This window comes from Saccopteryx leptura, chromosome 6 (genome assembly GCF_036850995.1).
Source record: "Saccopteryx leptura isolate mSacLep1 chromosome 6, mSacLep1_pri_phased_curated, whole genome shotgun sequence".
In the NCBI taxonomy this organism is placed as follows: domain Eukaryota; kingdom Metazoa; phylum Chordata; class Mammalia; order Chiroptera; family Emballonuridae; genus Saccopteryx; species Saccopteryx leptura.
Window position 1 is genome coordinate 188,733,351 of NC_089508.1, and position 25,325 is coordinate 188,758,675.

The 25,325-nt window shown below is 54.5% G+C and overlaps 1 protein-coding gene across 1 annotated transcript in view; it reads right to left on the bottom strand.

Moving 5' to 3' along the window:
• The window catches only part of STK10 (serine/threonine kinase 10), a 95,145-nt gene that overhangs the window by 36,942 nt on the left and 32,878 nt on the right, over positions 1 to 25,325 (bottom strand). Inside the window, exons 3-7 of the mRNA XM_066388213.1 lie at positions 14,917 to 14,965; positions 12,337 to 12,486; positions 2,504 to 2,576; positions 752 to 946; positions 166 to 247 (exon numbers count right to left, since the gene is read on the bottom strand). Of these exons, the coding sequence (XP_066244310.1) occupies positions 166 to 247; positions 752 to 946; positions 2,504 to 2,576; positions 12,337 to 12,486; positions 14,917 to 14,965 (549 nt within the window). The remainder of the gene's footprint in view (positions 1 to 165; positions 248 to 751; positions 947 to 2,503; positions 2,577 to 12,336; positions 12,487 to 14,916; positions 14,966 to 25,325) is intronic.

Here is a 25,325-nt window from a genome sequence, read left to right on the forward strand (position 1 = left end):
GGGAACGTCCAGTGATGAATGACATTCGTCAGCCTGGGCAGTCACCTTGGCTGGGTGAGGAAGGCATCGGCTTCCAGGTCATGGCTGACCTCATCTGTTGTCCGCCTTTCCCAAGGAGGGACAGGGCCAAGGAGCAGGCAGCCCCGGGACGGGGGACCCACTCACCGCCAGGAGCTGCGCAGCGCTGGGCCGGGTCTCGGGGTTCTTATCCAGGGCTGTCTTCAGGAAGTCTCGGAACTCCGCAGACCTGGGGGCACAGGGGGGCAGCCGTAAGCTCAGAGTGGGGCAAGGGCCGAGACAACTCCCCGGGTCACAGACGCCACCCTCCCGGGAGTCCTGGCTTTCCCAAACACGCCCACAAAGGACAAAGGGCGCCTTCATGAGCTACAAGGCGGAGGCGCCCGGCCTTCAAGGTGACCTTCTCGCCACGGACATCACGGGACAGACGGGGCCGTGGGAATCAGAGGAGCAGGGGCTCGCCCTGCCTGAGGACACAGAGCAGAACACAGCAGAGCTGGGGTTCAAGCCCGAGCCCCGAACCCCAGCCCAGGGTCGGCTAGGTGGCTGCTGGGCTCCCTGGGTTCTATTCCCACAGCAGGACCCGGTGTCTCTGAATCACCAGCCTGCTCAGAGGGAAGACAGAGAGGCAAGGGGGCCCAGGGAGCTGAGAGGCCCGGAGGCCCCAGGCCCTCCACGTCCCCCGGTCCCCATCTGGCCACGGGCCCTCCGGCGACACACCCTCGATCCTTACCACTTAGAAGGTGTCAGGAGGGTGGGAGGTTCTGACTTGGCGATCTTGAGCAGGACCCGCATGGGGTTGAGCTCGTGGTGCGGGGGCTCGATCTGGGCCATCTCAATCAGAGTGATGCCCAGGGACCAGATGTCCACTTTGTAGTCGTACGGGGTGTCCTTCATGGTCTCACACATCACCACCTCGGGGGCCATCCTGAACCAACCAAGGGACAACAGAGGGCTAAGAACCTGGCCTCCACAGGCGCGTCTTAGGAGACTCAGGGTCAAGGACCCGCACAAGCCACCGTCAGGGGCTGGCAGCATTCCCGAATCACCATTGGCATTACTGTCCATCCCACTGTCTTCCTGTTGGTGGTCTTCATACAGAAAGACGCCGCCGCGTCCTGCTGCAGTTCCCGAGGCCGACCACAAGGTGGCAGCAACAATCCAGAACACAGAGTCCTGGGGAAGGTGGGTGGGGGCAGAGGGGAAGGGGCCCAGAAAAAAACGGGGGTGGGGTGGGAAGGGCAGTGGAAAGAACACAACACAGCACGGAGAGGAGCAGAGATAGGAGAGAAAAGGAGAGAGAGGAATAACAGGGCAGAGAGAGAAAAAAAAGGGTGAGTAATAAGCAAGCAAGCCAGGAGACTCAACTCCACAATGAACATTAATGCACATGAAAACAGAAGGCAGTGAGGTGTGCACCTGAACAGAAGAGCTTTCTGGGTCTTTTGAAGCAATAGTTTGGGGAAAGAAGGAAACACCAAGGACTAGAGAAGTCCGGGGAGACTTCCGTGGGGGTAGGAAGTGAACTTGGGTCACTCCTGTCCGGAGCTCCAACCCCAGCCCACAATCTCCACTTGGTGAACTAATCAAGAGTTAAACCAGTCTTTAGGAATTCCAGGTCAAGTGTTATTAATGGAGCATTTTCTATGTGCATCATCCTGTTTAATCCTCACAATAACCCAGTAAGTGGGTGCCATTATGTCCCTGGTTTTTCTTTTTTAAGAGGGAGGGAGAGAGAAACCTCGATTTGTTGTTCCACTTATTTATGCCTTCCCTGATTGATTCTTGTATGTGCCCTGACCAGGAATCGAACCCGTAATCTTGGCATATGGAGACAATGCTCTAACCCAGTGGTAGTCAACCTGGTCCCTACCGTCCCCTAGTGGGCGTTCCAGCTTTCATGGTGGACGGTAGTGGAGCAACCCAAGTATAAATAAAAAGATAGATTTAACTATAGTAAATTGTTTTATAAAGATTTATTCTGCCAAACTTAGTGAAAATCCGACATAATAAAGTACTTGGTAAGTAACTATTATTATATGCTTTAACTTGCTGTAACACTGCTTTATAAATTTTATAAAGTAAAGTTACTTCCCTACTTTATAAATCACCATGACTGTGGAACTGGTGAGCGGTTAGAAAATTTTACTACTAAAAGAGATACAGAAGTGGGTGGTAGGTATGAAAAGGTTGACTAACCCTGCTCTAACCCAATGAGCTACCCGCTCAGAGCTATTATGTCCCTGAATTTACAGATCAGGACATGGAAGCAAAGGGAGGCCAAGCTACTTGGCCCAGGTACGTGGTGGAGATCGGGCTCAGACGCGGCGGGCTGACTCAGGAATCCGTACCACCTGTCCTGCGTCCCGTCCTCTCCCCTCGGTACCAGCCCGAGGTCACCTTGGGGAGTCTGAGGTTTAACGTTCCACCCCCACACACACACACACCCACACACCATTCCACTTCCAGAAGCTACTCAACTCACCAGTAAGGCGTTCCGATGAAGGAATCTCGCTTCTGCAGAGTTTTCAGATTCTTGGCAGACACTCCGAAGTCAGCTGCAAGACGAAAATCTCAGATAGAGTCCTGGACACACATTCTTCCACCCACAGCCCTGGGGTGTGGACTCAGAGACATGTGTTCCAAATCAACTAACCAAATGCCATCTCCTATCTTGCAAACTGGTGACCATTAAAAATACACCTACTGCTGTCAGGACGTACCAAGGCACGCCCTTTCCTACTTGTTAACAAGAGTATAAATTAAAGAGCCCTTTAGAAAAGCAGTTTGACCATAGCCAGTTGGCTCAGCAGTGGAGTGTCAGTGTGGTGTGTGGAAGTCCTGGGTTCAATTCCCGGTCAGGGCACACAGTAGAAGCAACCATCTGCTTCTCCACCCCTCCCCTTCTTCTTTCTCTCTCTCTCCCCCTCCTGCAGCCATAGGTCATTAGAGCAAGTAGACCCCAGGCGATGAGGGTTGCTCCATGGCCTGGCCTCAGTTGCTGAGCAACAGAGCAAGCCCCAGATGGGCAGAGCATTGCCCCATAGAGGGCTTGCTGGGTGGATCCCGGTCAGGGTGCTGGTAGGAGTCTGTCTCTCTGCCTCCCTGCCTCCCACGAAATAGAGAAAAAAAGAAAAGAAAAAGAAGAGCAGTTTGACAATAAATTGCAAGAATCCTCAAAATATCCAGATTCTTCTGATCCAGTAATTCCATATCTAGGAATCTACCCTAATAAAATAATCTTACATAAATTTTGCATAATGATGTTCATCCATGTGCCACTATAATACTGACAATTTAAAAACAATTGTTTAGTTTTCAGGAAGCAGTTTTAATTAGAAATAATCACATCTCAGGGTATACCTCACTGGCTACAGTACAATTTAAAATTTTTTGTTATTGATTTTAGAGCGAGGAAGGCAGGGAGAGAGAAACCCATTATGTTAACCCACTTGTTTATGCAGTCACTTGCTGTCTCTCCTATGTGCCCGGACCAGGGATCGAACCCACAATCTTGGCATGTTGAGAAAGTGCTCTCACCAACTGAGCAACCGGCCAGGGCTGTAGATAAATACTTTAATATTTAATAATACTATTTTATTTATATACTTATAAGGTTAAGTGGGGAAAAGGGAGATGCATAGTTGAATATAGTGTGTGGTCAAAATTATGCCCCATCCACCCCAAAAAAGGGCAAAAAATATACACTGAACTTGACGTGGAGGAAATAACCAAACCATTGAAACGTTGATCTGTGGGTAAAGAGACTAGAGGAGGTTTCTTCTACTTTTCTGAATTCCCTAAGTTGGCTGCAATGAACATGCGTGACTTTCAGGACAAAAACTAAATAAATACAATTTATCTTTAAACCCACACTGGACACCACTCCACACACAGAGAAGAATTCAGTGCGGGAAAGGAATTTTCTCCAGTGCTCCTGCTGGTCTTTGAGACAAAGTTCCATCTTGAAAGTTTCATCTTGATTAAAAAATAAGCTCAAGCCCTGGCTGGTTGGCTCAGTGGTAGAGCGTCAGCCTGGCGTGCAGGAGTCCCAGGTTCGATTCCCGACCAGGACACACAGGAGAAGCGCCCATCTGCTTCTCCACCCCTCCCCCCCTCTCCTTCCTCTCTGTATCTCTCTTCCCCTCCCGCAGCCGAGGCTCCATTGGAGCAAAGATGGCCCGGGCGCTGGGGATGGCTCTGGAGCCTCTGCCTCAGGCGCTGGAGTGGCTCTGGTTGCAACAGCGAAGCCCCGGAGGGGCAGAGCATCGCCCCCTGGTGGGCAGAGCGTCGCCCCTGGTGGGCGTGCCGGGTGGATCCCGGTCGGGCGCATGCAGGAGTCTGTCTGTCTCTTCCCGTTTCCAGCTTCAGAAAAATACCAAAAAAAAAATACAAAAAAAAAAAAAATAGATAGAGCTTTGCGGCAAGAAACTGCAGTTATAACTGCCAGCCACTCTGGGCGCCTCTGCCTGCGTCTCAGAATGAGCTGGCCCCTCACTGTAAGCAGGTGACAGTCGCTGTATTTAATCGCTCACGATTTCAAACCAGGAGGGAGAATCCTGCTCAGAGCGGGCCCAGGCTACGGGGAAACCGGGCTGCCTTGCATTTCACTGGTCCACGCGTCCACCTCTCCATTCCGGAGCCGTCAGGAGCCAGGAGCGAAGACTACAGCGGGGGCCGGAGCAAACCAAGTCCTTGCTCAAAGGCCGCTCAAAGTTTAGTAGTGGAAGCAGAGGCCATCAGATCAACACCAGCGAGTGTGCTCAGAGCTGTGTAAGCGAGGGGAGGGCGGGTGGGGGGTGGGGGGGGGTCCGGGGGCCAGAGGAAGAACAGCTGAGCTCCTCCGGACTCTTCATTGACTCCACAAATATTACACTGAACCTGTGACATACCAGGCACTATTCTCGGCACAGGCGTGAACCAGAATCCTCAAACCCCAGGTGACTCCTGGCAGCGAGCGGGCCCACACGGGGAGAAGGCAGGGCAGAGGGACGGGGCGTGTGGGGAGACTTGAGACAGGACAGGCAGGCTGCAGGACCGGGGTGGGGGGTGGGGCAGGTCAGGCAGGAGACAGGCGGGGGCCAGGACCCTTTCCAAACCTCTGAGCCTCAGTTTCCCCGCCAGTAACACGAGGATGGGGATACCGCGGAACTGAGTTGCCGCCAGGGTTCAATGACACACGGAAACACCCAGCCCCGAGCCCAGCCCTCAGCAAAGGCTCCAGGCACCTGAGCCAGCAGCCCGGGGTTTCCAGGCTGGGGCAGGGCGGAGACAGGGGAAGCTGGGCTCTGAGCCCCCGGCCGGCCGCTAACTAAGAAAGTGACCTTCGCAGGGACAGTCTGGCCGTGAAAGGGAAGAGAGCAGGGCCCTGTCACCCCCCAGCTGCTGCAGGGAGAGGTGCCACCCAGGTGAGAGAACCCAGCCCAGCCACTCCCAGCCCCGGTGGCACGGGTGAGTCACCAAGCCTCAGGCTCCCCTCCCCCTGCTGGATCCATACGAGCCCCCGCCCCTGCAAAAACCAACCAGGAGAGCACCGCACCCCACGAAATCTTTCAAGAAATCTTTTGGGGACCATGGCCGCCCCTCAGACCCAGAGTGAGGCTCCCAGGAGGGAGCTGCCCGGCCCCACCACGCCCTGCTGGGCCCTTCCAGAGAAGGGGCAGGAAGAGCAGAAACCACCAGCTTTCACAAAGCCACCCAGCTGGTCCCAAGGCCCCCCTGAGGCAAGTGCCAATGGCGTTCTGAGTAACTGCTACTTCCCCTGCAGCCCCACAAGATGGGGCCCCTGCCTGCAGCCCGGGGCATGGGGCGTGGTGGCCCCAGCTGTCTGCTCCCTGAATGGAGTTTGCTCTCTGATGGGTGGATGGGGGGAGTTTTGCCAGGCAGTCTCTTGTAATGAAAAGCCTCCTGAGGTCGCCAGTTCGAAACCCTGGGCTTGCCTGGTCAAGGCACATATGGGAGTTGATGCTTCCAGCTCCTCCCCCACTTCTCTCTCTGTCTCTCCTCTCTCTCTCTCTCTCTCTCTCTCTCTCTCTCTCTCTCTCGCTCTGTCTCTCCCTCTCCTCTCTAAAATGAATAAATAAAAAAAAGAATAAAGAAAAAAAAGAAAACAAGAGGCAGAGACGAGGGCAGCAGGAAGGGAGGGGGGCTCTTCATGAACTACCATTGCCATAAGGAAGAGACCACTTTATGCTCTGCCCACAGCACCCCTAGCACCGAGTCGGGCCACCCAGGAAGCACGCAACAGGGTGATCGAATAAACAAGCGAGTAAGGGAACAGACAGGCTCTGCTCAAACGCCTTTCCTCGTGGAGCTTTTAGGGGAAAATGACAACAATGGCTGTATAGAAACATGTCTGACAGCAATGCTATTTCTAGAATTAGATCCCCAAACCAGATTTTAACACACAGGGCAGCTTACTAAAGCATTATCCAAAAGCACGAAGCATTGAAAATAAACATAAGCGGCTTCTGGAGCCTGGCTGGGGAATGGTAAGGTAGATGATGGTTCGTCTCGACTGTGGGATAATATGCAGCCATGAAAAAGGAATGGGGCCCACGATTGTATGTGCTAACTCGAGAGCTGTCTGTAACATGTCCCAAACAGGCTACTGACTGACTGGTGCGTGTCAGAGAATGTCAAGCATGACTCCAGGAGCATCTTAAAAGAATGACACATACATATTGTGTGTGCATGTACACCCACCCACACATACACCCACCCACACATCCATACAAACACACATCCATACACACACACATCCATACACACACACACACACCCATACACACACACACACACAGGTAAGGGCCTGGAGGTTGCCAGCTTAAGGGCGAGCTCATCCGGCTTGAGTGTGGGATCATAGACAGGACCCCAACGTCTCTGGCTTGAGCCCAAAGTCGCTGGCTTGAGCAAGGGATCACTGGCTCTGCTGTAGCCCCCCCCCCCATCAAGGCACATAAGAGAAAGCAATCAATGAACAACAAAGGTGCCGCAATGAAGAATTGATGCTTCTCATCTCTCTCCCTTCCTGTCTGTCTGTCCCTGTCTGTCTCTCTCGCTCTGTCACACTCACTTAAAAATAAATAAACGCAGTGGGAGCCAGGATGTGGTGAAAGAACTTCTCAGTCCTTGGGGGGGAGGGGCTGGAAACTGGTACAACCAGTGGGAAGGACACACCGGGCCCAGATCTTAACAAAAACCTGAAACGCTGCACAAACCCAACGTTCTACTTCCGAGAACTCTCCCTAAAGGTGTCCACAGAAAGCGCCTCGGACCGCAACCAAACATGCTGACTCCCGCATCTGTGCGAGAAGAATACAGGAAGCCTCACGAGAAACCTGAACATCCAGCGTTAGGGTTTCACAGGTCAACCGTGGCTTACTCATGTGACCGAATGCAAGAAAAACACTAACTAATCAACAATCATGCTTCCGAGAAATACAGAAGGGTCTGAGAAAAACATCCTGATATTATTCAATTAAAAAAAAAAAAAAAGCCTGACCTGTGGTGGCGCAGTGGATAAAGCATCGACCTGGAAATGCTGAGGTCGCCGGTTCGAAACCCTGGGCTTGCCTGGTCAAGGCACATATGGGAGTTGATGCTTCCAGCTCCTCCCCCCTTCTCTCTCTCTCTCTCTCTCTCTCTCTCTCTCTGTCTCTCCTTCTCCTCTCTAAAATGAATAAAAAGTTTAAAAAAAAAAAAAGGCAGACTGGAAAGATGTATATGACATATATTTATCTAATAAAACCACTATTTACTGAAAACTTACGCGGTGTACAGCACTGTGCAGAGAGATTTATGCATCTCATTTATATCTGTCACTGCATATCATTTGCATATATACATGTTTCTATGCATTTCATTCATATCTGCCCCACCTTCACTTTGCATATCATCTGCATATATATGCCTATGCATATTGTGCCTATCTGTGACCCTGTGGCCAGGGAAAATTATTATCCCCAATTTACAGATGAGGAAACTGAAGTGTCGAGAGACTTGAGTGGCTTGTAGACGTCACCCAGCTCTAAGGACAGAGGCGGCACTCCGTCTGTGCTCTGCCCAGCCCCCTGGTCCCACCTGGAGCGTGCACAGGAGCCTGGCAGGGGGCCGCAGCCATGCATTCCAGCAAGATTAGGAGCGGCTTCCATTTCCTTCTTCCTGCGTTCACTTGTTCCGGATTGTTTACAGTACTGTGTCTGTCTCTAAGCTCTCTTACATACACAGTTCTCCCGATCACCAAGGCAATACTGCTTACCAAAACTTCAAACATTCGCCCTGGCTGGTTGGCTCAGCGGTAGAGCATCGGCCTGGCGTGTGGAAGTCCTAGGTTCAATTCCCGGCCAGGGCACACAGGAGAAGCGCCCATCTGCTTCTCCACCCCTCCCCCTCTCCTTCCTCTCTAGCTCTCTCTTCCCCTCCCGCAGCCAAGGATCCATTGGAGTAAAGTTGGCCCGGGTGCTGAGGATGGCTCCATGGCCTCTGCCTCAGCATCGCCCCCCTAGTGGGCATGCCAGGTAGATCCCAGTCAGGCACATGCGGAAGTCTGTCTGCCTCCCTGCTTCTCACTTCAGAAAAATACAAAAAAAAAAACACCCCAAAACTTCAAACATTCACAGACTACAAAGTCTCCGTCATCCGGTAGAAAGAAACACTTAGGAGTTTGCTGCCCGCAACTCAGATGTAGTTATTTATATAAATTTAAATTATTTATGTCAACTGAAATTATATCACTGTAACGTAGTTGCTACGTTTAAAAAAATGAAATCAGGTTAAATGTATTGTTTTACAACCTGGTTTTCCCCTACTCGGTATATATGTGCACTTGACCCTTGAACAACTCGGGGTTAGGGGTGGAGTCAAAATCCACAGGTAACTTTGGGCTTTACAGTAAGTCAGCCCTTCACTCGCGTCAGTGGATTCGACCAACCACGATTGGAAGCAGCAGTTCTGACCCGCTTTGGTCCACGGCTGGGAACACCACCGCCTTCAATCCGCGGTCAGTTGAATCCAAAGATGCAAAGCCTGCAGCTATGACGGACCACCTTGTACATGCTTCCTGGGGAAAAAAAAATCTCTGACTCCATGGACCTGCCTTGTTCAAACCTGCGTCGTTCAAGGGTCCATGGTACATCTCATCAAGAGATAACACATTTTCTACAATGTAATTTTCCACAGCTGTAAAAGATTGCGTTGTATGACAGTATCGTAAATTACTTATTGACTTCCCTACTGGAACACACATGAACCATTTCTGATTTCTTGCTGTTATAAAACGCCGTACCGGAGCCAAGCTGGGCCAATCAGAGCCCTTCATGGGGTTGCTGCTTCAGATCTGAACTGATGAGGTTCCATTTGTCCTGCAGGAGGCGACGCTCGCTTTGTGGGGGGAGTTGGTGTGAAAGCTGAACCCACAGGCACAGACACCGGGAAGTCAGGGCATGTGTGTTACAGGGTCCGACTCACTTCACAGCCAACCAGCTATATCTCTGCCCAGCGCGGTTCCTATACGATATACACGTTCTCCTGCTGGCCTTATCACAGGAGACGGTTTTTTTTATCATTTGCCACCAAAAGAGTCTAAGAGAGGGCGCTGGTTAAGCACATGGGCTCTGGAGACAGATGCACTAGTTTGAACCCCAGCTGTTCTTATAGCTGTGTACTCTGGACAAATCAATTGACCTCTCTGGTTCCCAATTCCCTCCTCTGTTAAATGTTACCAGTGGTCTCTGAGGAGCCAATGAATTACTACATATCGAACACTGGATCAGTGTACAATAGTGACAGTGGAAGAACCGGACCCCCACCCTGCGGGCAGCAGCGAACAGGAATTCTGGGTTGGGGTATAAGTGGAGGTACAAGGCACATGACTGGTTCCTGCCAGGCCTGCCTACCAGGCACCCTGTGTATCAGTGGGCCTTTGGGATATAGGGACCCTGCAGAAATCATAAACTGATATAAAGTAATGAAGTGCTGGAAGCTACTGTTTAATTTGTTGAAAGTCACTTGGGTTTCTTTAATTGATTGATTGATTTGAGAAAGAGAGGGAGAGAAGCACCAATTTGCTATTCCACTCATTCATGCAGTCATTGATTGATTCTTATATGTGCCCTGACTGGGGATCGAACCTGCAACCTTGGCATATCAGATGACATCCAACCCAATAAGCTATCTGGCCAAGGCTTGGGAGCGATTATTTGTTGAGCACCAACTTTGTGCCAGGCTCTGTGCTGGGCATTAATTTTCACGGCAGTCAGTTCAGACCTCTGCTTGGACATTGAAAGACCTTAGAAGTTGTGAAATTCACCTGCCACCCTCAGAGAAGCACCTCGGGGAGAGGGACACGGGTTGTGTGGAGAACAGAGAATAGCCCTTCTTTTTTTTTTTTTTTTTTTTTTTTTTGAAGCTGGAAATGGGGAGAGACAGTCAGACAGACTCCCGCATGCGCCCGACCGGGATCCACCCGGCACACCCACCAGGGGGCGACGCCCAGCCCACCAAGGGGCGATGCTCTGCCCCTCTGGGCTGTCGCTCTGCCGCGACCAGAGCCACTCTAGCGCCTGGGGCAGAGGCCAAGGAGCCATCCCCAGCGCCCGGGCCATCTTTGCTCCAATGGAGCCTTGGCTGCGGGAGGGGAAGAGAGAGACAGAGAGGAAGGAGGGGGAGGTGGAGAAGCAGATGAGCGCCTCTCCTGTGTGCCCTGGCCGGGAATCGAACCCAGGTCCCCCGCATGCCAGGCCGATGCTCTACTGCTGAGCCAACCGGCCAGGGCCGAGAACAGCCCTTCTTATAGCCGCGGCTCCGAGACATGCCTCAGCCCGGGAAAGACACCTCACAGTGCCGGGTGGCCCTCTCCAACGTGCCGGGCACTGCAGGTGCCCTGTGTGCCCTGTCTCATGACCCCGTCAGGCAGGAACCATTACCCCACTCTGAGTTTCAGAGACTTGTTATGTGACCTGCCCAAGGGCACCCAACGCCAAGACCACAGATGCCAGGACGAGACCACAGATCTCTGGGTTTCAAAGTCCACACCCCACTTAACATCCCAACTGTCAGCCACAACCGGGTGGCTCCGTTGGTAAGAGCAGCATCCCCGTAGAGCGAGGTTGCGGGTTCCATCCCCAGTCAGGACACGTACAAGAAGCAACCAGTGAATGCATAAATAAGCAGAACAACAGATCCATGTTTCTCTCTCCCCTCTTTCTCTAAAACCAGTAAGTAAAAATTTAATAATAATAATAATAATAATAGTAATATCCCAACCATCCTGGGCGGCAGGTACTTCTGCCCCTTTTCCTTCCTGCACGCACGGAGCCCCAGCAGCCGTGGAGAACCACCCCACACCCACCCAGAGCTGCAATCTGTGCCTCCCTTGGCAACCATCAAAGGCATCTATCTCCGAGGACACCTGCAATCCTAGACGGACGCAAACATTTCACACGAGGAAGAAGCCCGACGCCCAGGAGCAGGGTGAGCGTCCCTGGGACAGTCTTGTGTGGACTTCACCCCACCGGTCACAACAGCCCTGGGAGGCTGGTCTATGGTTCTACCCAGCGCGCAGGTTACAGAACTGAGTTCTGGCGGAGCCCGGATCTGACCCAGGCCGCGGGGTGCTCGGAGCCCACGCTCCTTGCTCAGCTCCCCCCGCGCCTCCCTGTTTGTGTGCCCTCTCTGGAGAGGCACAGACACGGTCTCCCAGGAGGTGACGCCCCTGCAGAGGAGGGTTCTCTTATGCCTCCCTGAGTTGCATAAGGACATGGGGTGGGGGTGGGGTCCTCCAGGGGCCCAGTGGGGTCCCAGGAAGCTAGGAAGAGTCAGACAGACAGGCCTCCTCCACATGCCAGCCTGCGGACTCTGGGCCCCAAGGAAGGAGGATTTTCCAAAACAGAACAGCAGGCCCCGGCCGCGTCCACCCTGCGGCACCAGGGCCCGTGGGAACTGTGTCAGCAGTCACACACTCAACTCTCCCTGAACTCTTCCCTCCTTAACTAGCTTCCTGGTCTTCTCCAGCACAAGTGCCAAGTCCCTGGGAAACCCCCCCACCCTCCTACCCCCCACCCCCTCACCCCCCCACCCCCCCGCTGGCTGCAGCAGGAGCCTGGGGTAGGGTATGGGGAGGGAGAGGGTGTGGAGAGACAGCATGGGAAATGAGAGCCCCCCACGGCTGCTGGGGCCTCTCCCCACCCCCGTCCCCAGGTGGTCCAGAGCAGGTGGAGGAAGGTGGTCACATCCTGGGGCTCCCACACTCGCCCCCCTCCGGCAGACGCCACGGGGCCCTGCCTTCCCTGACGCCCCCCCACCGGCAGCCGCCCTTACCCAGCCTGATGTCGCCCTCCAGGGTCATCAGCACGTTGCCGGCCTTCAGGTCCCGGTGGATGATCTTCTTGCCGTGCAGGAAGTCGAGGGCTTCTAGCATCTGGCGACAAACGACCTGAATCTGGGGCTCGGTGAGGCCTCGGTCCAGCTCTGGGAACAGAGAGAACTGGGGTCAACTCAGCAAGCGCTCGCTGCGGGCAAGTCGACGTCAGGCCCCGCCCCTGCCCCCCCCCAACACGGCACCGCCCACGTCACCTAGCCCGTGCTGGGTGCCAGGGGCACTCCTGAGCACCTCGCTTGTTCCCTATTTCCTCCTCACAGTCACCTTGCGGAGCGGGCACGATTTATTACCCCCATTCTACAGAGGAGGACACTGAGGCTCAGAGAGGTCCGGTCACCTACTCGAGGTCACACTGGTAGGAAGTCACAGATCTAAGATTCAAACCAGCCAGTCTGGCTTCAGACCTCAGGTGCGCAAACACACCCACCCCTTCAGAGAGGCAGAGAGGGTTCTCTGAGCAGGACCAAGCGACAGGCTCCGTGCTTAGTGCGGGGACACGGAGAGGGGCACGGAAATGGTGGGCAATGCTTGAACCGGGTGGGATTGGGGTGCCCAGAGGGCGGGGTGGGCAGCAAACCCTCTGCCTGCGTAACGAGAGGCTCCCCAGAGGCCAGGACATTCGAGCTGTGTCTGGAAGGAAGGGGTGTCTGAGAGGAGAAAGGGGTCACTCCAGGTCACCCCAGGTCAAAGACCCGGCAGAAGCAAAGGCCTGGAGGCTGACGTGAGCTGGCGTTGAAGAAATGTCAGCGGGCTGGCGGTGGTGTTGCTGGAGATGCAGAAAGTGAAACCAAGTTCTTATGACAACGTCTGCAAAAACTCCTAGATCAAGCTGTGCCTGAAGCCAGCCAGGCACCCTTGAACTTTTCAGTTATTTGTGCAAATAAATTCCCCCTTCCACATACCCCCACCTTCCCCCGCAACCTAGTGTGAATAGTCTGACTCCTTACAACCTAAAGAGTCCCAACTCATACCAGACCACCGGGTGTTTGTTACTCGTCTCCCCAGAATAAAAACCTTCACAGGCAGTCTCTGCTGAGAGAAGCCACACCCAAGGCCATATCAGAAGTGCCCTATCCTGTTCCCTACTGTCATTTCCCACCTGGGGACCCTGGGAGTAGCAAGGGCCTCGGCCAAGAAGGCCAGCATGTCCATGACTCAGGGTGGGAAAGGGCGGCCATAAATTCAAGACATTCCTGAGATAAACTGGGAAAACACCTTCACAAGTGAAAAAAAAAGTGGTTGTACGGTGCTACATTATATACTGGGGCTTCTCCTCTCCTGAGCCACTCCAGGGACCTGGGCACGTCACTTCGTCTTCTGGGGCCCTCGACCTTCCGCCTCTCCTCGCCTGCTGCCCACCAGGTTGGCGAGCGCAAGGGTTCAGGTAGGAAGGGCGGCCGTTAGGAGCTGGGTCCCCCAGACCTGGTTTCACGTCTCAGCTCTGCTGTGTGACTCCGGGCCAGTTCCTTAACCTCTCTCAGTGTCAGGTCAGGTCGGGAATGAAAGACATTCCTTCTGACTTTTTTTTTTGTTTTTACAGAGACAGATAGAGAGTCAGAGGGATAGACAGGGACAGACAGACAGGAATGGAGACAGATGAGAAGCATCAATCATTAGTTTTTCTTTTTTTCTTTTTCTTTTTTTCCAGACCTAAAAATTTATTATTCTCTCTCTTTTTTTTTTTTTGTATTTTTCTGAAGCTGGAAACGGGGAGAGACAGTCAGACAGACTCCCGCATGCAATCATTAGTTTTTCGTTGCGCATTGCAACTTCTTAGTTGTTCATTGATTGCTTTATCATATGTGCCTTGACCGCGGGCCTTCAGCAGACTGAGTAACCCCTTGCTGGAGCCAGCGACCCTGGGTCCAAGCTGGTGAGCTTTTTGCTCAAGCCAGATGAGCCCGCGCTCAAGCTGACGACCTCGGGGTCTCGAACCTGGGTCCTTCCACATCCCAGTCCAACGCTCTATCCACTGCGCCACTGCCTGGTCAGGCATCCTTCTGGCTTTCTACACGAGGATAATATGCCTGAAAGCGGTCACCACGATCTCTGGCATATGGTGACCGTCCACAAAAGAGCGGTGGCTGCTACTATATCCTTCATTATTGCTCAAGCTTGCCGGGACATCAAGACCTGGTAACATATTCATTAAGCCCTGACAAAATGGGTGGGGATCCCCACTCTTCAAAGAACCTCCTTCTGGTGTCTCCCTCTCACCTCCTAGAGTCCAGTGGGGCCGGGCAAAGGAGTCATCACATCTGTGTTATGGGCCGAGAAGGCTCAAGGGGGCGAGTGATCACCAGCTCAAGGACACATGGCTTTTTGAACAGGAGGGATTGGTCTTCCCATGAGTGTCCCGCCTCCTCTCCAAGAATCCAACCCCTCCCCCCGCTCCCGAAAGGGGGCAGAGTGGGGAGGTGTTCACAGGCCAGGTGAATCACTGGGGTAGCGGAGAGAAGGACCCCTGCCATGGACAGAGGTGACCACAGCACCACCGCACTGGACCAGGGAAGACTCACCCAGCATGATGGCGTCCACAGCTCCCCCAGGACAGAACTCGATCATGATCTGCAGAAAACAGAAGGCAAAAGACCAGTCAGCAGGGCACACAGCCTGCGAGATGGGGCGGTCCCCACGGCCCGGCCAGCACCCGAGGCCCGTGTTCCCCGGCCTCTCCTTCTGCCCCGGGGCCTGTGCAGTCTGTACCCCCTCCCCACCTTACCCCCCACCAGCCCTCACAGGCGGCTCGGACACCCAGAGTAGCTGCTGGGACACTTCATTTTACAGAAAAAGAAAAACCAAGTTGCCAAGGATACTCACAGGTTCAGAGAACGGCCTTTTCGGCCAAGGCCACACCCTCCTTGCCCCCCTCTGGCCTGGCCTGCTCACCTGTCCCCACCTGCCAGCTGCCTCACTTTCTGCGCTGCACGGCCGAGGGTCCCAGAGGACACCGGCAGCCCACACACCATCTGCCCAAGTCCTCCCAGAACCCCGGCCCCAGCTCTGGCCTCTCTCCACCCTCCACAGCCCGGGGACCCAGCTGCCAAGGTCCTCGGGACCCTGAAGAGCAGCTCAGGGGGAGAAACCGAGGCCCGGACAGGGGATGTGACTGACCAGGGACACGGGTTGTTCAGTGGCAGGTCCCAGACTGGAAAGCAGGTCTTCTAACCTTAAGGCCATTCACTCACTCATTCAGGACACACCCCACAGGTGGCAGCCCCCGAGAGCAGCACCAGGCCCAGGCCCACGAGGGGCGCCCAGCCCAGGGCAGGGGGCCGAGCAGGACGATTAGAGCCATGAGCACCGACAGGCCCTCCCGCTCGGGCCCCTCCCATCTTCCCTCTTCCCTGCCCACTCTGGGCTCACATGTGCAAACACACTTGCTTTTTCCTTAAAGTTCGGATTCGGGCAGGTGGGAAAGGTAGGAAGTGGCCCTCTGGGAATCTCCCCCGACCTCCAGCCCCTGCCCTCTGGCCCCAGCTGGTTGGTTGGGAAGTCCCTTCCACCTCAGAGGCGGCCACACTGCCTGTGTGGGACAGTCGGTCAGAAGGGAGTGTCGGCCCTTCTGACCGGACGGACGCAGTGGAAATGGAAAAGGTGGCAGACTGGAGTCCACACCCTGGTCGTGCCACTGAACTGGCAGTGGGATGTTGGGTAAGCCCCTTCCATCACCCTACGCCTCAGTTTCCCCATCTGGGAAATGGAGCTCATCACCCTGCCTCCAATGTCATCAAGACAGTTAAGTGAGAGCCACACCAGTTAATATGTGCTGGTTACACTGCTAGCAAAGTCACTAGAGAGCGCCACGCTTAGACCGTGTCACAGAAGCTTCTTCCTAAAATACGCCTTCCCGAGAACGACAGTTATTACCAAGAGCCAACGTGAGAAGTGGTCAGGCCCAGCGATTCCTGCCTGGTTCGGTGGAACTGTCCCAAGAGCCAACGTGAGAAGTGGTCAGGCCCAGCGATTCCTGCCTGGTTCAGAGGAACTGTCCCAAGAGCCAACGTGAGAAGTGATCAGGCCCAGCGATTCTGCCTGGTTCAGAGGGACTGTCCCTTGCACAACACCCTTCCCCCAGGTCCCCGTGACCCACTCCCCAGAGCTCAGCACTTAGCAGCGCTGGAGCAGTCAACCAATCTGGTGGCTTCCTCTTCTGCACTGCGAGAGCTCCACGCCCCCCCACCCCACCCCCGGGCTTCCCCTTTATTTATTTTTATTTTTTGCCTTGGCTGCTGGGAAGCTCTGAGCTTAGGTTTTATTCCCATAAATAAATGCCCCAACGGCTGGCTCTATGCCAGGCTTCAGCCCATGACATCTCACAACCGGTGTACGGACCTCGACGATGTGCTTCAAGGAAGGCGCTGCCCTCTGCCCTGCACTGAAAACATGGGAGGCTTTTCCTGCCCCCGCCGGCCCCGGGTGACCCCGAGCACGCGGCAGTGACGGAGTGACAGGCCGGAGACCTTTTCACAAAAACTGCCTGACTGCACCCCTTCGGGTGGCAGAGTGGTTTGGTTTTAAATGTTTCACAGCTTTATGCCTTTAGTGTGGTACAAAAAAAAAAAAGAACCAAAAAAAGACCCTTTCAGGACTTTGTTCTTACTTGATAGGGGTATTAACACCTTTCAGCTTCTCAAAATGTAGGGAGTTCAATGAACAGAATAACCACCTCAAGAAATAAATTAATAATAAAAATAAAATTGTCACCTTAGTGCCTTAGGGAGTTACTGTATCTACATGCTCAGGAAAGAGAAGGGAAGCACAGACATCGATGCCCAGGGGAGGGTCAGAGGTCGTCTGTCCATCGACAGGTGTTATAAAAATCTTACATGCTGCAAAACACATCTATCATTTGAGGGGCCTGGGGGAGGGGTGTATGGACCCATCTATAAAGAAAGCCCACAGCATCCTGGGGTGAAAGGAGGCTCTTGGGGACCGAGGGTTCCTGGGGGCCAAGCTCAAGGCCTCTGAGCCCTCAGCCAACCCCAACTGCTACAGCTCCTGGTACCAACTCCGTGACCCCATCAGGGGCTGGTCCTCTGTGCTCTCTCCTCAGAGTGGCGAGCAGCGTGGGGCTCAGGCTGAGGCTTGTGATCACGTTAACCCACCAACAAGGATACACAGAGGGTCTCCCAGGGGCTCCATGTTGCTAGGCTCAACGGGAGCCGTAAAAGTAGTACTCGGGCCCTGGCCGGTTGGCTCAGAGGTATAGCATCGGCCTGGCGTGCGGGGAACCCGGGTTCGATTCCCGGCCAGGGCACATAGGAGAAGCGCCCATCTGCTTCTCCACCCCTCCCCCTCTCCTTCCTCTCTGTCTCTCTTCCCCTCCCGCAGCCAAGGCTCCATTGGAGCAAAGATGGCCTGGGCGCTGGGGATGCTCCTTGGCCTCTGCCCCAGGCGCTAGAGTGGCTCTGGTCGCCGCAGAGCGACGCCCCGGAGGGGCAGAGCATCGCCCCCTGGTGGGCAGAGCATCGCCCCCTGGTGGGCAGAGCATCGCCCCTGGTGGGCCTGCCAGGTGGATCCCGGTCGGGCGCATGCGGGAGTCTGTCTGACTGTCTCTCCCTGTTTCCAGCTTCAGAAAAATACAAAAAAAAAAAAAAAAAAAGTAGTACTCGGACAATAAACACTATCTGGGCTCCTTGTCTGTGACTGGCGACCTAGGACAAATCAGACAGGTCCCTGCTCCAAGGCCACAGGCAGAGGCAGGGGTGAGAAGCACAGGCACGTGGTAACTGCATCACCCAGAGCCTGTGACTGAAGTGGTTAACCAGGCCTGGAGCAATCCTGGAGGGCTTCCCACAGGAGACACCCACATCTGGGCTGGTTTTTGAAGGCAAATGGACCAAGTGGAGGAAGACAAACGCATTCCAGGCAGAACACAACAAGCCTCCGGAGGCGTGTGGAAGGGGGAACAGTGCAGTGTTCCGTGGGGTTCAGAGGACGGGAAGAGCGCCAGCCGCAAAGGGTGGACTTGGAGCATCTCAAAGCACGAACGTGATCCCATGAGCTGTGTGCGTGTGTCTGGGGAGAGGCACCAAAGGGTTTTAACAAGGGGTGTCACGCACATGGGCTTCTGCTTCAGGGAGACCCCCCTGGACGTGTTACCTCTGGCAGCAGGGGAAGCGGAGGGACAGTGGGTTTGGGGCAGACAGTAAAAAGGCTGTTTTATCAGTCCTGGTGCCCTGGGCATCAAAGACTGCCCTTGCCTTGCCCCCACAGCATTTCTGCCTTTCCCCTCCTAAACCAGGCAGAAGAGCGGGGGCGGGTGGGGGCGGACGGGACAGGACAGGACACCTGTGTCATCCCCTGGGAATGGGGCGCCTAAACCAACAGGGAAATTCTTGGCCCGGAGCAGAGCGATGAGCTCTCCTTGATGTTGCGGGACGCCCTGATGGGCAGCCACCTTGCAACCATGCGGAAACCAGCACACAGACCAGGCTGATACGAGGAGGAGGAGGAGGGCAGAGGGAATCACAGCGTCCAGAGCCCTGCTCCAGCGCCCCGCCAAACCAGACCTCTCTCTGGGCTTTTCACACAGAACACGCAGGCCAACGAATGTCCAGATAATAAGGCTGAATTAGGGCAAGGAGCGAGGAGGACAAGGATGCCATCCCATTGGGCAAATAAGATTTTCCCTAGTGCCCTGGCCCCTGGCGCAGTACAGTGTCATCCCGGGGCACCGAGGTTGCCGACTTGATCCCACGGTCACCAGCTCAAGCCTGGGGGTCGCTGATCCCAGGGTCTCAAGGTCAATCCCAAGAGTGTCAGCCTGATCCTGAGGTCGCTGGTGTGAACCCCAGTCAGGGCTGGAGCCTGAGGGCACCGGCTTGACCCCTGAGGTCGCCCGGGCTTCCGGTCAGGGCACATATGAGAAACACCCAACAACACAACTCAGTAGAACAACGAGTTGATGCTTCTCTCAGTCCCTTCCCAACCTCCCAACCCCCAAATAAGATTTTCCTAGAAATCTCTAGGAGGGACCAGCTAAAAACACTACACCAGTGGTTCTGAAACGTGACCAGGCATCACAATCCGCTGGAGAGCTTGGTAAACCCGGCGATGAGCCCCAACCTGGACTTTCTGGTTCAGCGAGTCTGGGGTGCAGTCCAAGAGTCTGCACTTTTTTTCTCTAGTTTTTTTTTTTGTTGTTTGTTTGTTTTTGTTTTTTTTTTAGAGCAAGAGAGAGAAAGAAAGAGAGATCAATTTGTTGTTCCACTTATTTATGCATTTGTTGGTGGAGTCTTGCATGTGGCCTGACCTGGGTTCAAATTTGCAACCTTGGCATATCAAGATGACACTCAAGCCTGACCAGGCGGTGGCGCAGTGCATAGAGCGTCGGACTGGGATGTGGAGGACCCAGGTTCAAGACCCCAAGGTCGACAACTTGAGCGTGGGCTCATCTGATTTGAGCAAAGCTCACCAGCTTTGACCCCAGGTCTCTGGCTTGAGCAAGGGGTTATCGGTCTGCTGCAGCCCCACGGTCAAGGCACATATGAGAAAGCAATCAATGAACAACTAGGGTGTCGCAACAAAAAACTGATAATTGATGCTTCTCATCTCTCTCCGTTCCTGTCTGTCTGACCCTGTCTATCCCTCTCTCTGACTCTCTCTCTGTATCTGTTAAAAAAAAAAAAAAGACAACACTCAAATCAATCGACCCACCAGACCAGGGCCTAGAACCTGCGTGTCTAACAAATCATCCCAGGACGCTGCGGCTGGTCCAGGTGAGAACCACTGCTCGATGGGAATTTGCAAAGGAGCTAGAGGCCTGCATGTGGGGGCTGCATCTCTTCTCCCCCTGACAGAAACAGGGGCAGGACAGCTGCAGGGAAATCCTGGAGACAGACCAGCAGAACTCTCATCTCCTTTATGCACCTTATTAATAAGCTGAACTTCACGGTCCGTAGAGCAAGGGCGAGAGCAGGAGGCAGAGGATCCCGGTGAGCCTTTCCTAAGACGTGGTTTGAGAAGCCCTGGGTGCCGGCAAAGAGGCTTTGGGGATCTGCATTATGAATGATGATAAAACTGAAACAGACTGTGTTTTTCAACGAGCATTTTGAAAGAGAAAGAACAGGCGGGCTGGCTGCGCCCTGGACGCAGGGAGCACACACACGCTGGTCAGGGCGGCGCCGGCCTCCCCTGGGTCCTCTTGTCAGTCGGACCAGTACCCTCCGCACGACCGGCATCTCCTCCTCAGCTCTCAAGAGCTCCGTGTCCCTGGAGACCTTGGCCCATGCACGCGCTTCGAGGGGCCGACGGGCACTGGACAGCAGCCTGCACTCGCGGGCTGTCCCCTCTGGCTGGAGGCCAAAGGAAACTGGAAGCCTGTGTTGACTCCATCCCATCGGTTTAGACTCAGCAGCTGTCATGGTGCAGCACGAGGGTCAGGGCCTTGCTACGTGATCCCGGCCGGCACCTCACCCCTCTGATCATACATTCATTCCCTCATTCATTCGTGGATCCATCAGGCACCTGCCCAGGACCTGCAGTATTTTATTTTATTTAGCCTTGGGGAATACAGCACTGTACCCACAAACTCCATTCAAAAAGCATTCTCTCCCGGCTGGGCCCTGGGACAGGTTACGCTAAGCCTCCTTTGGTGCTGTGCGAACAAGGACCCAACTCAACACTCCTCGGGACTGAGAGCACCAGAATTTAAGATCTCTCTTCTGCCCTGGCCGGTTGGCTCAGCGGTAGAGCATCGGCCTGGCGTGCGGGGGACCCAGGTTCGATTCCCGGCCAGGGCACATAGGAGAAGCGCCCATCTGCTTCTCCACCCCTCCCCCTCTCCTTCCTCTCTGTCTCTCTCTTCCCCTCCCGCAGCCAAGGCTCCATTGGAGCAAAGATGGCCCGGGCGCTGGGGATGGCTGCTTGGCCTCTGCCCCAGGCGCTAGAGTGGCTCCGGTCGCTGCAGAGCGACGCCCCGGAGGGGCAGAGCATCGCCCCCTGGTGGGCAGAGCGTCGCCCCCTGGTGGGCAGAGCTTCGCCCCTGGTGAGCGTGCCGGGTGGATCCCGGTCGGGCGCATGCGAGAGTCTGTCTGACTCTCTCTCCCCGTTTCCAGCTTCAGAAAAATACAAAAAAAAAAAAAATGCTATATATTTAAGATCTCTCTTCCCTGCCCCATCGACCCTTCAGAACGAAAACTGACTCCAAGGGGCTACGCCAAGCTGACGGCCGCCCTTCCCAAGAACGCACAGAGAAAACCTCACGTGCGAAGCTGTTTCGCCTCCACAGTCTCACTCCACGCTCTCCGCCTCTTCACAAGGTTAGCCTGGGTCCACCTCAGTTTCCCCATGCACGACACTACACTGGAGTCAAACCTCCCCTCTCTGCCGGGCCCCCTGCCAAGCGCTACGCCTGGATTATCTTACACTCACTGTTTGAGGCAAGGACCCTAAACAATGCCCACACCTCGTGGGGTTTGCTGTTGAGGATTCAACGGGATAGCATGTGCCAGGCGCTTAGAACATTACCTGGCACACAGTTAAGTAAAGCGCTGGATCAATGCTACAAATTACTGTCAGCATGGGGTGGTCTTTTACCCCCATTTTACAGACTGAGAAACTGAGGCTCGGGGAGATTATAACGGTCACGCAAATAGTTAGTAGCAGAGTCAGGATCTGAACTGGGACCTCTCTGGGTGCCAAGTCTGGGCTCCATTCATCTGCCCGATGAAAGAGACTTAGTGAGCCCCGTCCCGCCTCCCTTGTGCCTCCACGAGGAAGCTCCAACATGCTCGAGTCCCACACAGGCGCTGGGGGGTGGGGGGAGGGTGAGAGAGGAGGCCTCTCTGCCTCCTTGCTCCAACCCTCACTGGGCCCCCCGATCAGCTCACACATACCAAGTGCACTTGCTCACCCGGCGATAAGGGAGCCAGGATGTCCCAGCCCAGATAACCGTGCCCTGGGACCACCCACAGGGTGTAGACATTAAGTTCTGCAGCCCACAGGCCACAGGGCCAAGTGGCAGCACAGCCCAGCAGTTCCCAAGAGACCACTGCGGCACGCTCATGCCAAGAGGTGTGGCATCAACACGCTGGTGGCCACACAGCGCGCTGGGCCTGGGTCCCCTCCCCAACCCTGAAGCCAGGGGGGCTCCTGGGTACACAAAAGTACACGGAAAGTAAAAAAGTAAATGCTGGCCACGCTCCCGGAACTAAATTAAGTAAGTCACAGCCGGGAGGTCTGGACATGGTCCCAGATCTGCCACTGGCCTCTGTGGGGCGGTCACATCCGCTTTCCTGCTCTGAACCTCAGTTTCCCCACCTGGAAAATAAATTTTTTTTTTTTAACAGAGACAGAGTGAGTCAGAGAGAGAAGGATAGACAGGGACAGACAGACAGGAACGAAGAGAGATGAGAAGCATCAATCATCAGTTTTCCATTGCGACGCCTTTGTTGTTCATTGATTGCTTTCTCATATGTGCCTTGACTGTGGGCCTTCAGCAGACCAAGTAACCCTTTGCTCAAGCCAGCAACCTTGGGTCCAAGCTGGTGAGCTTTGCTCAAATCAGATGAGCCTGCGCTCAAGCTGGCGACCTCGTAATCTCGAACCTGGGTCCTTTGCATCCCAGTCCAACGCTCTATCCACTGTGCCACCGCCTGGTCAGGCGAAAATGAAACTTTCAACAACTGTAAAGTGCCTAACCAGGCGGTGGCACAGTGGATAGAGCATCGAATTGGAATGTGGAGGACCCAGGTTCGAGACTCCAAGGTCACCAGCTTGAGCATGGGCTCATCTGGTTTGAGCAAGGCTCACCAGCTTGAGCCCAAAGTCGCTGGCTCGAGCAAGGGGTCACTCGGTCTACTGAAGGCCCACAGTCAAGGCACATATGAGAAATCAATCAAGGAACAATTAAGGAGCCACAACGAAGAATTGATGTTCCTCATCTCTCTCCCTTCCTGTCTGTCTGTCCCTATCTGTCCCTCTCTCTGACTCTCTATCTCTGACAAAGGAAAAAAAAAAAAAAACACCAACAACAAAAAACCACAGCTGTAAAGTAATTTGCAACAATGACATTTTAGGGTTTGAGGTAAATGAAGTCACTTTACCATTGAACAAGCAGCCTGTATTTACAAAAGTCCATTTATATCATCCACTCACAGAGCCCGCGACCTGGTACACGATCAATAAATGTTTGATGAATGAATGAATGACTATGAAATGCAACGTCTCAGTGACCTTAAGATTTTGCCCAGAAATCAGGGCAAAACAGCCAGAAGGTGACTAACATAGCCGACGAGTCCGGTTCTGCAAAGACAGCCAGACACAGGAAGCCCGTCCCTGCCTCTTCTGTCCCGAGACAGCAAGCCGGTGGCTGCCCACACTGAGCACCAAGGCGGACCTGGCTCCGTGGGAAGCATTCTGTAAGCATCCCCTTGTGTACGCCTGGGAGCAGTTACGTCCGTCCCTATTTTACAGAGGGGGAAACTGAGGTTTGGTGGGGGAAAGGGCTTCCCCAAAGCGACAGACCCAGGTCGCCCTGACTCCAAGCCACAAAGACGCTGAGCTGTGCGGCCTGGAGCAAACCCCCTTCCCTCTCTGGGCCCGTTTCTGAGGAAGCCGGGCACATGTTGCCCATCAGCCCCCAGGCCTTTCGAACAAAGAGGTACTGTCCCCCTGGGCATGGGGACCCCATCAGCACAGAAGACAGAAATTCCTGGTTACTTAACAGAGACCTGTAGAAAGGAGTCCACAGAATCAGCCACCAAAAAAAAAAAACACAAAAATAGTCAACACCCAAATGTCTCCGGCTTCTCAGCAGCCTGTCCCTGGGGTGGAGTCCCAGAACCGCGCACCTGAGCTCCAGTCCAAACACTGCGGCCACTGAGCGGGGCGGCCCACACCCACAGGCCGCCCAGGAAGTCGGGCCTGGCCCCTCCGCCCCCGTCCCTGCCCCCCCACAGCCTCACAGACGCCGGGGAAGGAATGCTGCCCCCTCAGCCTGCGTGAGCGAGTGCCCCCGGCGGGAAAGACGGGCACGTGAACACAGGGCACGCTTGGGGCTCCCCAGCGGCGATCGGGGAGCCTCTGGGCCTCCTTGGCCCTTTTGCCACAACCCCTGGCACAGGGATTACTTGATGAGGAGCCCGAGGTGGCTCCACGTCCCAGGGCGTCCCAGGGCGCTGGCCCAAGTCCCAGGACACCTCTGGGGAGGCCCAGAGGTGATTCAAATTCAGGAATGTCTACCTCATTCTGACCCTGTCTAGCTGAGAGGTCAGGAGTACTGACTTTGGGGTCAACATTCCCTGACCTCAGGTCCAAATGCTGCCAATGGGGGCCTCTGGGCACATGCTTAAACCTCTCTGAGCCTCCATGTTCTCATCTGTAAAATGGGAACACACATTCCCAACCTGACGCGGTCTTGGGAGACCGAATGATGTCGACAGCACATGTAAGAGCAACGGGCACAGCGCCTGACACCTCGCCAGGGCGTGACAAGACAAGAGTCACTGTCGCCTGACCTGTGGTGGCGCAGTGGATAAAGTGTCAACCTGAAAACACTGAGGTCGCCGGTTCAAAACCCTGGGTTTGCCTGGTCAAGGCACATATGGGAGTTGATGCTTTCTGCTCCTCTCTTCTCTCTCTCTCTCTTCCCCCCCTACCTTCTCTAAAATGAATAAAAAAAAATATTTAATAAAATGAATAAAAAAAAAAAAAAAAAGTCACTGTCGTCATCCTGATGGCCACCTCCCTCACCCTGGTCTCATCTCACCACCTTCCAGGAACACCAACACAAGGGGGTTGGGATCAGACCCCAGGCAGAGGCCAACAGGGCTTTCTGCCCCTGGGGATACGGGGCGGGGGCGGGGGGCATGACACAGACAACTCCGTGTCCGCACAACTCTGATCAGTTTGATAGCGTCTGTCCAGCTTCCATTCCCTAAGGTCAGCTGTGCCCGGCTGCTGGGGACACAGAGAAGGAAGA